The following is a 15432-nucleotide window of genomic DNA, read 5'->3' as shown; positions in this document are numbered from 1 at the left end:
CCACATTCCGGCGCCTGTCCGGGGAGGCTGGTACGGGAATCGAACCGTGTTGCTGGCCTGCTTGGTCTGCTTTAAAAGCCAGCGATTTAGCTGGAGGAGATAAACCAGCCCCTGACTTGGATATATCCTGACTATATCACTGGGTCAAAATCCTGGAACTCTTTTCCTCACAGCACTGTGGGTGGTTCCCACAGCACATGGGCTGCAACGATTCAGGAAAATAGCACACCACCACATATTCAAGTGGAATTAGAGATGGGAAGAAAATGCTGGCCTTGCCAGCAACGTGCACATCCCATGAAATAATTTTTTTTAATCGGATGGAGGAAATTGGAGATGCAGAAGAGGCCAGAATTGGAGGAATGCAGAGATTGCAGATCTGCAGGTGGTTACAGAGATAGGCAACAAAAGCCATGAGACATTGGGAAATGGGAATAAGAACTAGAATCATTGAGGGTGGTGGACCAGGCAGACAATATCGGCTGGCAGGTATAGGAAGCAGGGCCAAATGTGTGAACAGGACTTGGTGCGAGTCAGGAAATGAATGCAGTATTTTGGATGAGATTAGGTGTACGGATGGTGAAAGTTCGGCGAGTGTTAGGATAACTGACCAGACCCCAACATTTGTTAGGAATGCAGACGAGAACCCCACACAATGGGCAGGATTCTCCCAACGGGAGTCTAAGTGCCAACGCCGGAGTAAAAAAATGAGTGTTTTACTCCGGTGTCGGTGCCCGTTATCAGACCCCTATTCTCCCCCCTTTGTGGGGCTAGTAGGGGCATCGCGCAGTTTACAGGGGCGGAGCCTCGGCGTGGCACCAGAGACCCGGCGCCGCGTAAAAGATGCGGCGCCTTGGGTCCCGTGCATGCGCAGTTGGGCCGGCACCAACTAGTGAATGCTCGGTTACCTCGCGGAGCGCTCCGGCCCCTCACCGACAACATGGTGCTGGGGTTCGGGGGCCAGCCGCGGAAGGAAGTAGGCCTGGGGGGGGTAAAGAGGCCGGCCTGCCGATTGGTGAGTCCGGATCGCAGGCCAGACCCCATAGGAGGCCCCCCGGGAACGGAGCCCCCCTCTTTCCGCCCCCCCCCCCCCTCCCCCACAGGCCGCCCCCAAACCTTCGCGACGAGTACCCGCCGGCAGCAACCAGGTGTGGACGGCGCCGGTGGGATTCGGCCGTTTCATCCGGGCCGGAGAATCGCCGCTCGCTGTTTGCAGCGATTCTTCGAGCAGCGCGGCGCAATTTGCGCGGCGCTGGTTTCGGGGGTGGGAGGGGGGTTGGAGAATCACGTGCTGGGCTGAGTGGAAACTGGAACGCCCGGAGGAAACCAGAGTGACCCGAGGCCGGAATTGCCCCCGGGTCTCTGGAGCGGTGAGGTAGCGGTGCTAACGCCCGTGCCTCCGATTCAAATAAGTAACATTCAAATAAATAGTCACTCAAGAACATCTGAATGTTCCCATTCAAAGTAACAGACTACAGGATTGGGTCACCTTCAGATACCCAAATAACTATCCCTGGCCACCAGCAAATTTATTTACGGATTAATTTTGTGCACTTGGCTAAACACAAATTTCCAATAATTTCCCTCGCAATCATGCATTTCCTCAATGCAATTATTTGCCTCTCATTACAGGCAGCCAAAGAGTTAACGAGTTGAGCTTTGCAGAACCCGGACAAGGAAACAAAGGCAGTCATTTGGAATGTACAAAGCACCCAGTGGCAGAAAATAACAGAGCCACAAAGTCTCCTTAACGTATGAACTTCCAAGGAGGTTTGCTGAGAATGATCTAAGTTCTAGCACCCAGTGTGCATCTGCTACACTCCAGATCATACAAAAAGGAAAGCTAGTCACTGGTCTGGAGCCTAGAATTCATGAACACCTTGCAGCCTGAAATAAAATTCTGACCGAATTAAACCACGGCTTATCTAACGACAGTCCACCTTTGCAGCATGGTCCGACTTATCACGGGAATGTCAGGAGGGTTTGCCAAGCATTAGCAAAGAGATATCTGAGCTTCCAGTCCAGAGCCTCCCTGGGAGGAGACTGGAGACTCAGTGGTTTAACTCACACCTTTTCAGTTGGATGGCTGAACCTGCAGATGTTCCCAACGACACCTTCGAGAGCCTGTCCTTGCTGGTGTTGACAGCAACGTTGTCGAACAGGAAAGGAGCCCTTCCCTTCTCTCACACTCTTACCTGCCTCACAAGTGATGAGCATGATTCCCGGCAAGTTCATCAGATATCATTGGCTCATTCTCCTCCAAATCTCATCCCATAGAAGCCGTCTTAGCACGAAAACATGTCAAAGTTCACTTGTATCAACCAAGGACAGGGTCACTTGGAACAGTCTGTTTGGCTGTGCCCAGCAGGGCATTGCATGATGATATAACTCTGCTCGCCAATGTCATCTGGTAACACTGTTCTCCCAGGCCTGCTCCTGTCCATTTATATTCAGCTCCGTGCTTTTAAAAACAAAGCTAGCCATGTGAAAACCAGCTCGAAGCATTGCACACGCATGAGCGCCGCTAACAGGGATGAAGGAAGCTGAAGTATCCAAATACTTTTGTCAAAATAATCCTGCCTTGGAATAATGTGAGTTTTCAACTGAATTGCTTTTGGTAACTGGGCAACTTTCTTTCGTGACTGAGCCTGACGAGTGTCTGTAAAGTAGCTGCGGTATTGCTGGCCGCTAAAAAACCCCCGAGACTGCACAAAAGTTCAACATTTTTGCTCGTTGCATCATTATCTTTCGGTACAGAAGCACACGTCCATCACTACCTTCTTCAGACAAGCTCCTCCCTCGCCCAAACATAATTCCAGAACACACAAACCAAAGGTCAAGCACCCTCCCAAACACTGTTAATCTCAAATCCGGGATCTCAAATACTGAACAACAAAGTGGTTGCATGGAGTTTTAAGGCACAGAAACATGCCAACCAGCACAATCTCGGCTGGTGCTTACACGTCCTCTCACCCCATCATGGGCGGCACCGGTAGCACAGTGGTTAGCACTGTTACTTCACAGCCCCAGGGTCCCGGGTTCCATTCTCGGCTTGGTTCACTGTCTGTGTGGAGCCTGCATGTTCTCCCCGCATCTGCGTGTGCTTCCTCCGAGTGCTCCGGGTCCCTCCAACAAGTCCCAAAAGACGTGCTTGTTAGGTGAATTGGACATTCTAAATTCCCCCTCAGTGTGCCCGAACAGGCGCCGGAGTGTAGCGACTGGGGGATTTTCCCAGTAACTTCACTGCAGTGTTAATGTAAGCCTACTTGTGACAAAAGTAAAGGTTATTAGATTATCAGTTTGGTGTTAATGGAAGGCCACCAAAATGAAACATTAACTCTGTTCCTCTCGACAGATGCTGACCGCTCTTCTGAACATTTCCAGCTCTTTCTGATTATCTTCCAACTTCTATTCCTTTTTCCCCTCATGTACTTGATCTAGCTTCCCCTCAACTGCACCTACGCCACACAAAATTAGCTCTTAAACCTCTCTCTCCAGAGTAGATGCCCTGTGTGCCAAATAAATAAATAAAACATTTGCATTTATAATAATAATAAATTTGAATTAAATAAAAACCTGGAATTAAAAGTCTAACGATGACCATGAATAATAATCTTTATTAGTGTCACAAGTAGGCTTACATTAACACTGCAATGAAGTTACTGTGAAAAGCCCCTAGTTGCCACATTCCGCGCCTGTTCAGGTACACGGAGGGAGAATTCAGAATGTCCAATTCACCGAACAACACGTCTTTGGGGACTTGTGGGAGGAAACCTGAGCACCCGGAGGAAACCCACGCAGACACGGGGAGAACACGCAAACTCCGCACAGTCACCCAAGCCGGGAATGGAACCCGGTTCGCTGGCACAAATTTCAAACAAATGGTACTTACTTAAACGTAGAGTTCAATAACCCGACCTGGGCTCTGAGCAGCCTCTAGTCCAGTGGGCTGACTCTGCTCAGAACTACCATCATCGCAGCACAGCACACTACACTGCACCTCAGAGGAAGGCAAGTGTTCCGGGGTGACACCCACAGAACCGACAACTCTTATGTCAACAGGGTATAACCCAGCCATTCAAACCACCTCAATACCTGGGTGGGGGGATCTTCAAGTTCTTTTCGCTGCTGTTATCTTGCACAGCGAGTGTTTTAGCGTCTGTTACGTTCTGTTTATCTCGGATTACACATCTTTTGGATAAAAGTTAGCTTGCCCGTTGAAATGAGGTTTGAAGTTTTACGCCTACCTTGCGCTTCGTAGTCAGCAGGGTGAGGGGCCGAATGGCCGTCCTGCGGAGATGAGCTCATGCCGAGCACCGACTGCAGCTGGGTCACATTCAGGTGGGCCGTCAGCTCCCCATTCCGATCACCGACCTGCAAAACAGGAGAGATCCCCGGGGCTGAAAACTTAGATAGCTCAAAAGGTGGCACGATTCAACCGCGCGGCACGCCTGAGGGAGGGAAGGAGGGAGGGAGTGGAGGAAAAGGTGAGGGAGGGAGTGGGGAAGGAGGTAAGGGAGAGAGAGGGAGGGGGAGAGAGAGGGAGGGGATGAAAGGGGGAAGGAGGGAAGGGGGAGGGAGGGAAGGAGGAAAGGGGGAGAGAGGGAAGGAGGAAAGGGGAGGGAGGAGAGGAAGGGGGGAAAGGGGAGAGGGAGGGGAGGAAAGGGGAAGGAAGGGGAGGAAAGGGGGAGGCAGGGAGGGGAGAAAAAGGGAGGAGGGGAAGGAAAAGGGGAGGAACGGGAGAAAAGGGGGAGGGAGGGATGGAGGGTGAAGAAAAAGATGGGGGGGGGGGGGAAAGAGAGGGGGGTGGAGGCTCCAGCGCTGTCCTGGGGCACACACTCCTCATTCTCAGGTTGATGCAGCAACCGGGACCCAGGGAGCCCCATTGAAAGCCCCGCGCTAACCTATCAATCGCCACGTTTAAAAGGCACGCCTCCTTAAAAATCATCACTTTGAAGGTTAAAATATAAAGTAGGAAAGTGTTGGAATATCTCGAGCAGATCTATATAGAGAGAGCGGGAGAGAGGCGAATGTAACATTCCCTGTCCCAAGGTGGCTTCTTTGGAACATGTCCGGAATTGGTCTCCAAACGTCCTCCTTCCTCCCTCTACAGACGCTGCCAGACCTGCTGAGCTTTTCCAGCACTTGCTGTTTTTACCTGAATGTTAGATTTGTTTTCTTTTTCAAGATTTAACTCTTAACCCGCTGAACAGCTGGAGGGCGTAAGCACATACACAGTCCGTCCTCAGCACATACACAGTCCATCCTCAGCACGTACACAGTCCATCCTCAGCACGTACACAGTCCATCCTCAGCACGTACACAGTCCATCCTCAGCACGTACACAGTCCATCCTCAGCATGTACAGTCCATCCTGAGCATGTACACAGTCCATCCTCAGCACCTACACAGTCCATCCTGAGCACCTACACAGTCCATCCTCAGCAAGTACACAGTCCATCCTCAGCACGAACACAGTCCAACCTGAGCACATACATGGCGCTGAGGATCCAGGTTCGAATCCTGGCCCTGGGCCACTGTGTGTGTGGAGTTTGCACATTCTACCCGTGTCTGCGTGGGTCTCACCCCCACGATCCGAAGATTGCTACTTAATTTTTTTTAAATTAAAAAGGTTAGGTGGGGTTAATGAGTGGGGGGGGGGGGGGGGGGGGGGAGAAAGAGTGGGCCTAGATAGGGTGCTCTTTCAGAGGGTTGGTGCAGACTCGATGGACCGAAGGGCCTCCTTCTGCACTATAGGAATTCTTTAGGTTCATGATGCTCATCACCTTGGATGAAATGCCAGTGCCGGGGTGAACCAGCTTCATCACTTTATAGATGTGGATGGAGTAACTCTCCTCCCTGGCTCCTCTCCTCCTCTTGCCACCCTTTGTTGGCAATTGTTTCTTCTTTCTTCTTGTCACTCATGGTCACAGTCAACTGCAAGCAGAGAACAAGGAGGCTGTGGCGCACTGTCCGAGGTGGTCTGTTATTTGTTGGGGTGCATAGAAAGACCCCATGGCATTTGTCCGGGGTGGGGAAAGTGGGTTATCCTTGGTGTCCTGACCATTATGTATTCCCGAATCCACATCATAAAAACAAATTATCTGGTCATTATTATCACATGACTGGTGTGGGAGCTTGCTGTGCACAAATTGGCTGCCGTGTTTCCTACATCACAACAGTTACAACTTTTTTTGGAAAAAATACTTGATTGGCCGTAAAGTGCTTTGAAATGGCTGGTTAAAGCTGCTTTCTAAATGCAAGTCCTTTGTGAATTATATTTACACAATGCTGAAGCAGGGCTTGGCAGACCTGGCACAATGCATTCTATTCAGATTAGCATTTGTAATTGCAATTTCCAGTCCCGTCCCCCCCGCCGATATATATATATATATATACATACATACATTTCAATTCGTCAATTTGCTGTGTTGAATTCAATATGTATCCACCATGTAGAATCATAGAATAAAATCACAGAGTCGCCACAGCAGTGCAAAAGGAAGCGATTCGGTCCATCGAGTCTGCACCAGCCCTCTGAAAGAGCACACTATCTAGGCCCACTCCCTCACCCTATGCCTGTAACCCCGTAACCCCACCTAACCTGCACATCTTTGCACCGCAAGAGGGAACTGGAGCAACCGGAGGAAAACCTGCACGGACACGGGGAGAGAAAGTGCAAATTCCGCACAGTCACCCGGTGTTGGATTTGAAACCGGGTCCCCTGGCGTTGTGAGGCAGCAGTGCTAACCACTTCCATCCACAGTCGAAAAAGGAAGCAACATCACCAGTTGGCGATTCACTGTCCTGGTTTCCTACTTGACCGTGTGCTCCAAAATCAGCTCTGGACCTTCCTTCTGAATTGTCAATAATAAACCACTTACCTGGAGTTTATATGGCACCTTTAATGGAATTAAAGAACAACTTTTACCTTTAGTGTAAAGAGTCATCCCAAGACACTTCAGAGAAGCATTATAAAGCAAAATAAGACACTGAGCCACGAGGAGATATTAGTCAGATTAGTTAAACCAAATGTTTCGTCAAAGAGATCCATTTAAAGGAGTGTCCGTAAGGAGGAACACAAAGATAGAGAGGCGGGATAATGTAGGGCGGGTTATTCCAGAACCTTGGGCCAAGGTAGCTGAAGGCATGGCCACCAATACGGAATACCACCAAAACTGGAGATGCATACAGGGTGACCAATTTTTGCAAAATGAAATAAGGGACACATCACTTGAGGGGGGGGGGGGGGGGGGGGGGTTTGGCAGCTAGTGACTGAGATTGGGGTGGCGGGTGTGGGGTTAGTATTGGTAAATGCGAGAACGGGGGCAGAGGTTTTCAATGTGGGGAAAAGGACATTGAGGCAATAAGTACAGCAGTGGGTGGGTGGTGGGGGGTTAAAATCACCTGAAACTTACAACTTATCACAGAGTCAGAATATTACCATCTCTCTACTGGCCAATTGATTCTCAGCAGAAGCCGATCCCGGCGCTGGACGGGGCTGGAAAATCCCACCCGTTAGGACAGGTGGCAGGAAGTATTAAGGAGCATCTTAAAGGAAAGAGGTGGAAATGTTTTGTGGGTTATTCCATACCTCAGGATATCGGCAGCTGAAGACAGCCATTAATAGTGTGGAGATGTCAGTAAACGGATCAAGGTAATGCCATAATAATATAATAATAATTTATTATTGTCACAAGTAGGTTTACATTAACACTGCAATGAAGTTACTGTGAAAATCCCCTCGTCGCCACATTCCGGCACCTGTTCGGATACACACAGAGGGAGAGTTCAGAATGTCCAATTCACCTAATAAGCACGTCTTTGGGGACTTGTGGGAGGAAACCGGAGCACCCGGAGGAAACCCACGCAGATAGGGGGAGAACGTGCAGACACCGCATAGACAAGGCGGGAATCGAAGCTGGGACCTTGGCGCTGTGAAGCAACAGTGCTAACCACTGTGTTACCATGCCGCCCGATAAGGCACAGAGTAAAAGCAAAGACGATGACAACACTCATGGAATTGGTTTGTCAAGCCTGTGCACGGAGAGTTCCTGATTTTCAGCCAATATGTCAAGAGGAGGTCAAATAACCCAGGTTCAAGTTACAGCTCACCTCAGCAAACGCCTCCCCCACCCCCTCTCAGGGCGGAACTGGCAGAGAACTCAGCTGGCAACACAAACCCCAATTTTGTGGATTGGCCCCAAGTATCCAAAGGTTAGGCTGTGTTACGGGGATTGGGTGGAGGAGTGGGCGCAGGTAGGGTGCTCTTTTGGAGGGTCGGCGCAGACTCGATGGGCTGAATGGCCTCCTTCCGCACTGTCGCGATTCTACCCTGGTCAAGGAATGATGCAAGACACAGGAAGATCTGACGGCTGGCAGAATGAATTTAAAATTGGGGTCATAAAAATCAACATTACCCCATTATCTTCCTCAAAGATAAATACCGTGTGGTTTTTATATGAGTGAAGGAATAGTTAATTGGGAAATGGAATATATTTTCCATTTTCAACACACAAGCTAAGCAGGGAGAGATCATCACTCCCAAACAGGCCAGAATCCATACGTCATTCTGCAGTACCATCCCAACAATGCATCTTGGTCGCTTAGAACAGTGACACCGACTATCTCCAAGTGAACTGTCCCATTTTCCACACCACCAACCTTGTGAGCTCTCCAGACTGTGCAGCGGTCTATGCTGACCCATTGGAGATATTGTGCCAATGGGACAGTTTAACACGGCCCGGACACAACACACACAGGAGCCCCTTCAGACATCAGACACAACAGGCGTCGGACTCTTTCACTTTCACCAAACTCAAATAAATGGCCGATGATGAAAGGCAGAGTTCTACTCGACCACAATGATTTTAAAAAAAAGATAGAATCAAAGTCAGGAAAGAGAAAAACATTTACGAGAGTTAAAACCGACACACGCACGCAGACAACGATCAGTGTGTTACCAAGATACAAAGTTAAGATTCTTCGAGTGGATTCATCTGGTCCGAATGTGACGCTCGAGTGCTTTATGCAATTCACTGCTCTCCTGAGGTTCAAGCTGTGTAGCACAGTCAAACTAACCTATGTTATTTAATAATAACATTGTTTTTCTGTCCAATTTTATTTTTGTCTGGGAATATTATTGTGCGGAAGACGGGGTAAAAAAAAAGAGCTGGCTTTGAAGATTGGTATCTTGCTGTTTGGCTCTGCCAGCAGAAGACACAATCACAGCCTCCGCACAAAGTGTTTTATTTTTTGATTCCAGGATCTTCCCCATCATGTGCATTTTACGATCATGGACGTAAGCACCATATACCAGATTCAGCAGCAGCCATTCAAGAGACTGTAAAGTTTCCTTTTGCCAACTCTACCCCACCCTTTCGTCCCCGTCCCCCCACCCCCTACCTCACCACCCACACAAACTTCTGCAAACACTGAGCTTATCAAAAGTCAATGCGGAGCTGATGTAAACTGGCTAAGCTAGCTCTACCAGCTGGCTTGTATCAACTGATAAGATGCTGTAAAAACTGCCCCATTTAACTGTATCGCAGAACCATGAGTATTTTGCAAAAAACACATTTGACATCAGGGCAGAGCCTCAGCTTTTGGATCACCTTGCCTCCCGCAACCACTTATGTTAACATAGCAGCTTCAACAGAATAAAGATTTCCAAAGTACTTCACTGGACCATTGCAAAGCCAGATCTTTTTTTTTTTTAATATAAATTTAGATTACCCAATTATTTTTTTCAATTAAGGGGCAATTTAGCGTGGCCAATCCACCTACTCTGCACATTTTCTTTTGGGTTGTGGGGGCGAAATCCACGCAGACACGGGGAAAATGTGCAAACTCCACACGGACAGTGACCCAGAGCCGGGATCGAACCTGGGACCTCAGCGCCGTGAGGCGGTTGTGCTAACCACTAGGCCACCGTGCTGCCCTATTGCAAAGCCAGATCTGACACCAAACCACATACGGCAATATTAGAACAGGTAGTCAAGTACTTAGTCAAAGAGGGAGGTTTTATATATAATAATCATCAAAGAGGGAGGTTTTATATATAATAATCTTTATTGTCACAAGTAGTTTCACATTGACACTGCAATGAAGTTACTGTGAAAAGCCCCAAGTTACCACATTCTGGCGCCTGTTCGGGTACACTGAGGGAGAATTCAGAATGCCCAAATTACCTACCAAGTCCGTCTTTCGGGACTTGTGGGAGGAAACCGGAGCGCCCGGAGGAAACCCGCGCAGACGCGGGGTGAACGTGCAAACTCCGCACAGACAGTGAACCAAGCTGGGAATCGAATCTGGTACCCTGGCGCTGTGAAGCAACAGTGCTAAAGCGGAATCGTTTTTTTCTTTATTCGTCCATGGGACATGGGTGCCGCTGACTGGGCCAGCATTTGCTGCCCATCCCTAATTGCCTTTGTGTGGAATGGCTTGCTAGACCATTTCAGGGGGAAGCTAAGAGTCACCCACATTGCTATGGGTCTTGAGCCACATGTAGGCCGGACCGGGTAAGAACAACAGATTTTCTTCCCTAATGGACCAGATGTGTTTTTCTTGATGACAATCGACAATAGATTCATTACCTAGCTTTACATTCAAAATTCATTAAACAAATTCAAATCCTGCCATGGTGGGATTTGAACCCATGTCCCTAGAGCCCGTGTCTCTGGATTACACGTTCAGCAACATGAATGGCGAAACAGTGGCATAGTGGTAAAATATCAAAGAGATGGAGTGGTTTCGGAGGGAATTCCAAAGCTCGAGGCTCAGGCAAAAGAAAAGTTGCATTTATATGATTTTCTCAAGGCAACTTGATACCCCAAAGCATTTTACAACCAATGAAGGGAATGGAAGGTTTATTGGGATAAGGCAGGAAAGTGGAATTGACGATTATCAGATCAGCCATGATCTCACAGAATGGTGGAACAGACTCGATGGGCCAAGTGGCCTGCTTCTGCTCCTACAGCTTATGGTCTCACAAAGTACTTTCTGAATCGTCTTCAGGTGCTGTAATGTTGGAAACATGCGAGCCAATTTGTGCATAGCAAGCTCCCACACAAAACTTTGTGCTAACGATCAAGTCATCTGCTTTGTCGTGTGGGATATGTATTGGCCAAGACACTGGGGAATTCTCCCTTTTCCTTCTTTGAAATAGTGCCAGAAGATCTTTCACGTCAGCCACACAGGCAGTTGGGATCGTCGGGTTAACAACAGATAGCACCTCTGACAATGCAGCACACCCTCAGAATCAACTGTAGGGTTAACGTTGAATTTTCTGCTCAAGTCCAAGAATCTTGTGGCACAGAGGCAGGGGTGCTATCCAATGATCCACAGCTCAAGACTTGGCCACCAATTGTGGATGGATTAAAACTGAATACTCCAAAGCCCAGGAGTGGAAGAGATCAGATATTAAGACATTTGTGGGGTTAGTGGAGATTTCAGAAGTAGGGAGGGATGAGGACATGGAGGGTTTTGAAAACAAAGATGAACACTGCAACAACATCATCACGCCCCCCCCCCCCCCCCCCCCCCCCCCCCCTCTCGTCCCACATCCCAATCCTCTGGGATTTTATGCATAGTGAGGTCAATGCAATGAATGATGTCAATTAATTTTAACGGTGTTGATTGAGGGATACATTTTGACCAGGATACAGGGTAGAACTATGGAAGCATGGTGGCACAGTGGTTAGCACTACTGCCTCGATGCCAGGGACCCGGATTCAATTCCGGCCTTGGGCGACTGGTGGAGTTTGCACTTGCCCCCTCCGTGTTTGCGTGGGTTTCCTCCCACAGTCCAAAGATGTGCAGGTTAGGTGGATTGGCCATGCTAAATTGCCCTTTGTGTCCAAAGATGTGCAGGTTAGGTGGGGGGTCACAGAGGTGTGGCCTGGATAGAGTGCTCTTTCAGAGGGTCGGTGCAGACTCAATGAGCCAAATGGCCTCTTTCTGCAGAGTAGAAATTCTACGGTTCTATGGTACACCTGCTCTGCTTTGAAATATTGCCATTCGATCTCTTACATCCACTTGAGGTTGCACACTGTCAGAAAGACAGTATCTCTGGCACTGCAGCAGTCCCTCTGTATTGCACTCTGATGTGGGACTAGAACCGACAACCTTCCACCTCAGGAGTAAAGTATGCTACTGACTGAGCCATAGCGGAGACCAACGAGGCAAGTTGAAAAACAAACGAATGCCAATAGCGAAAATTAAACAAAAACAGAGAATGCTGGATATATGTACAGTACAAGGCAAAATAGCGACACAGGAGCAGGAATAGGCTACTTGCCCCCCTACCAACCCCCCACCCATCCTCCAAGGAAAAGAATCCCAAAGATTCACCACCCTCTTAGTGAAGAAATTCCTCCTCGTGGCCATCCTAAATGGCCGACCATGTCTTCTGCAGCCATCTCCTCAGGTTCTACACCTCTCACCAACAGGGGAATCATCTTTCCCGTATCTCCCCTATGAGGATTTGGTATGCTTCCTCCCTCCCTACCTGTAGGGAGCAAGGTTTGCTGCTGTGGATGTTCCTTTTGAAGAAAGTTCTGCACCCAAAGCATCAACTTGTCTGTTACCTTCGTTGATGCTGGTAAGGCTTCAGGCTCTTGGTCTTTAGCCTTGGTGAGGGTGGGTGATAAATCTCTCTTAATTGTTCTCAATGTTTGCATTACATGCACTATCATAAATTATCCGCAAATAACAAGCGCAATCGCACCCAACCAGTGAATCTTGCATTTCGCAATGTCATAGGAGTGTCCCTTTAAGAAAGGTTTTTGTCTTATCACATGGCTTCAGTGATGTCATTTTGTGGGCAGAGCTGAGCTATGGCTGTGAGGTTTGTTTTACTTTTGCTTTCAGTTTTGACTGCTGTTGACTACAGACAGTGGAAATCAGTGTTTTGGCCTGTCTCTCTCTATTTTCATTTTAAAGAGTTGTTCCAGGGAAAAAAACATACCTGCTTTGGTAACGTAGAAGATATAGTTTGCTTTCCGGAAGGGTTTAAACCTGCTGCACAGACGGGGTCAGAATCTCAGGGAAAGCCAGTCTTATTCAAGTGAGAATGCAGAGTGCTGGGCCATGCCCATGAAAAGGGGTTTTTGGTTTATCAGATTTTGTTTTTGAATTGGAACAGTTAAGGGGGAATTCATTAACTGTTATATATAGGTTACTGTAGCTGTGGGGTGTCTTTACATTTGTAATTGATAGAAATTATTGCTGTTTGTTTATAGAAATGTTAACTAGGTTCTTAGAATAAAGCTCGTTTGATTAAAGTGTCTGGGAAGACTGTTGAATCACACATGAAGGGAAGGCTCTAGTGCTCATCCTAGCCAAATTCAACATAAAAAGTTGTAGGTCCGGTGGACTTCATAATATATTTTGGAGTTTCTAAACCCTGGCCCATAACAACAACATCACAGCTGCCAGGTTTCCTATATTACAACAGCGACTACACTTCAAAAAATACTTCAGATGGTTGCAAAGTGCTTCGAGGCATCCACTGGTCTTGAAAAACTGGATATAAATGGGAATCTATTTTCTTGCATGACCCTCAAGTAGGCGACAGTTGAATGCCATTCATTCTACCCATCTACGGAAGAACCAAATAACTGATGTTGCTGTGCAGAGTGGCTCACTGGGAGATCTGAATTTTAATGCAGCTGAAAATAAATTTATTTTATGCATTTGTAACATCATGGATCCCGGGAAGAAAGTTTAAAAAAAAAACACTATAATTAAGTATTTGCTGATGTTTCTAAAACTACTCAAGCTTTTCTCGTGCAATTCATGGCACCGTGAGGATCAGTCAGTTGAATTATAGGTTATAAACCTCTTTTAAGCATCCACTCTTTTAAGCATCTGATAAATTTTAATTGCCCGCCAAGAGATGCCTGGTTGCTGACTGGTCTCCCCAGGTTGCCTCTCAGGACTAATGACCATCATTCTATTATGCCGGTTTTAAAACAAATCCAAGGTTCAACTCAAATAAATCACAGAATTGTTAGGGCGCACGAAGAGGCCATTTGGCCCATTGTGTCTGCACCAGCTCTCCAAATGAGCATCGTGGCTAAAGTGCTGTTCCTCTGCCTTTTCCCCGCACACTGCTTCTATTCAAGCAATCATCTAACGTCCTCTGGACCTGCCTGCACCATACTTACAGGCAGTGGGTTTCAGACCCCAACCATTTGTGTGAAAACTTTTTCTCACTTTGTAACGGTACTTCCTGTTGATTCCCTTTTCTCCCCTTTCTTTATTTTTGCCATTTATCATATTGATCCATGGATGCTTAATGGACATGTACCTTTAAGTCAAGCAGCAGAGAGAATGAGAAATTCAAGGTTAGGACATAGTACACTCTGCTAGCTTTGGACAACAGAACTCAGACTTCCCAGCACCCGAGAGATGGGGTGGGATTCAGCTCGATTGGTTAACAGGTGGCCAACGAATTGGCAAAAGGGCCGTATCCTGCCCGGTAACAGGTGGGAGATTGGATCCAACCTGAGTGCGATGATTTTCAGAGACCAAGGAAAGCAAGTTTGAGACTTAGACACAGAGAGAAAAGGACCTTCTCTCTCTCTTTCCCTCGTGTTTACTCCAGAAAAGCTGAGAGATGCTGTATTTCTGAATGAATCTAGTGAAAACTATTACTGACTGGAAAGCAGAAATCTCGACCCCAAAGCCTGGTTTGAAGGACAGTGTTCTAAATACCACCGCCTGAAACAAAGACTCTTTTTGCCTTTTACTCATTATTATTCTCCCCTCTCTTCCCCCCTGTTGTTTGTCGTGTGTGTGAGTGTGTGTGTATAAAAAAAATATATCGAGCCAGTTACAATGGGAAATTAGATGATAGTTAACCAATTGTATTTGCTGCATATTTCATTTTTGTTCCTATTGTTAATAAAAAGTAATTGCGTTTAAATTTACAAACCTGGTGACTGTAATTATTGGGCAGCCAAGGGCCAAAGACTTCGGGCATTTTTTTTTAAAGAGGATTATTGGTTAATTCTCTTGCGCTGCGACTCTGGGTCAAGTGGGGCTGGAATTGACTGCGCACACTAGCCCAGGGTGTCGTAACAACATCAAATTTGCTTCTTTTGCAAATCATCTTTAATCTGAGCCCTCTTGTTCTTGATTCTTTTACGAGCAGGAACAGTTTCTCCCCATCTTCTCTGTCCATCCTTCTCATGATTTTGAACATCTCTATCACATCTCCCCTTAGTCTTCTTCTCTTCAAGGAGAACAGTCCCCACCTCTCCAATCTAGCCTCACATCTGAAGTTTCTTATCCCTGCAACCATTCTTGTAAACTTCTTCTGCACTCTCTCCAATGTGTTCAACATCCTTCCTATTCAATAATCCAGCTGTGGTTTGACTCGTGCCTTGTATCAGTTCAGCAAAGTCTCCATGCTCTTGTACCCTATGC

At 47.4% G+C, this 15432-nt stretch overlaps 1 protein-coding gene across 4 annotated transcripts in view; it reads right to left on the bottom strand.

Annotated features, from left to right (window-relative positions):
- gpsm1b (G protein signaling modulator 1b) overlaps positions 1 to 15432 on the bottom strand; it is a 283643-nt gene that overhangs the window by 102034 nt on the left and 166177 nt on the right. For all 4 annotated transcript variants that reach the window (XM_038782318.1, XM_038782320.1, XM_038782319.1 and 1 more), the window contains one exon: positions 4248 to 4374. In XM_038782318.1, the coding sequence (XP_038638246.1) occupies positions 4248 to 4374 (127 nt within the window). The remainder of the gene's footprint in view (positions 1 to 4247; positions 4375 to 15432) is intronic.

This window comes from Scyliorhinus canicula, chromosome 21 (assembly GCF_902713615.1).
Source record: "Scyliorhinus canicula chromosome 21, sScyCan1.1, whole genome shotgun sequence".
Lineage (NCBI taxonomy): Eukaryota > Metazoa > Chordata > Chondrichthyes > Carcharhiniformes > Scyliorhinidae > Scyliorhinus > Scyliorhinus canicula.
This window is presented reverse-complemented; position numbering and strand designations above follow the sequence as displayed.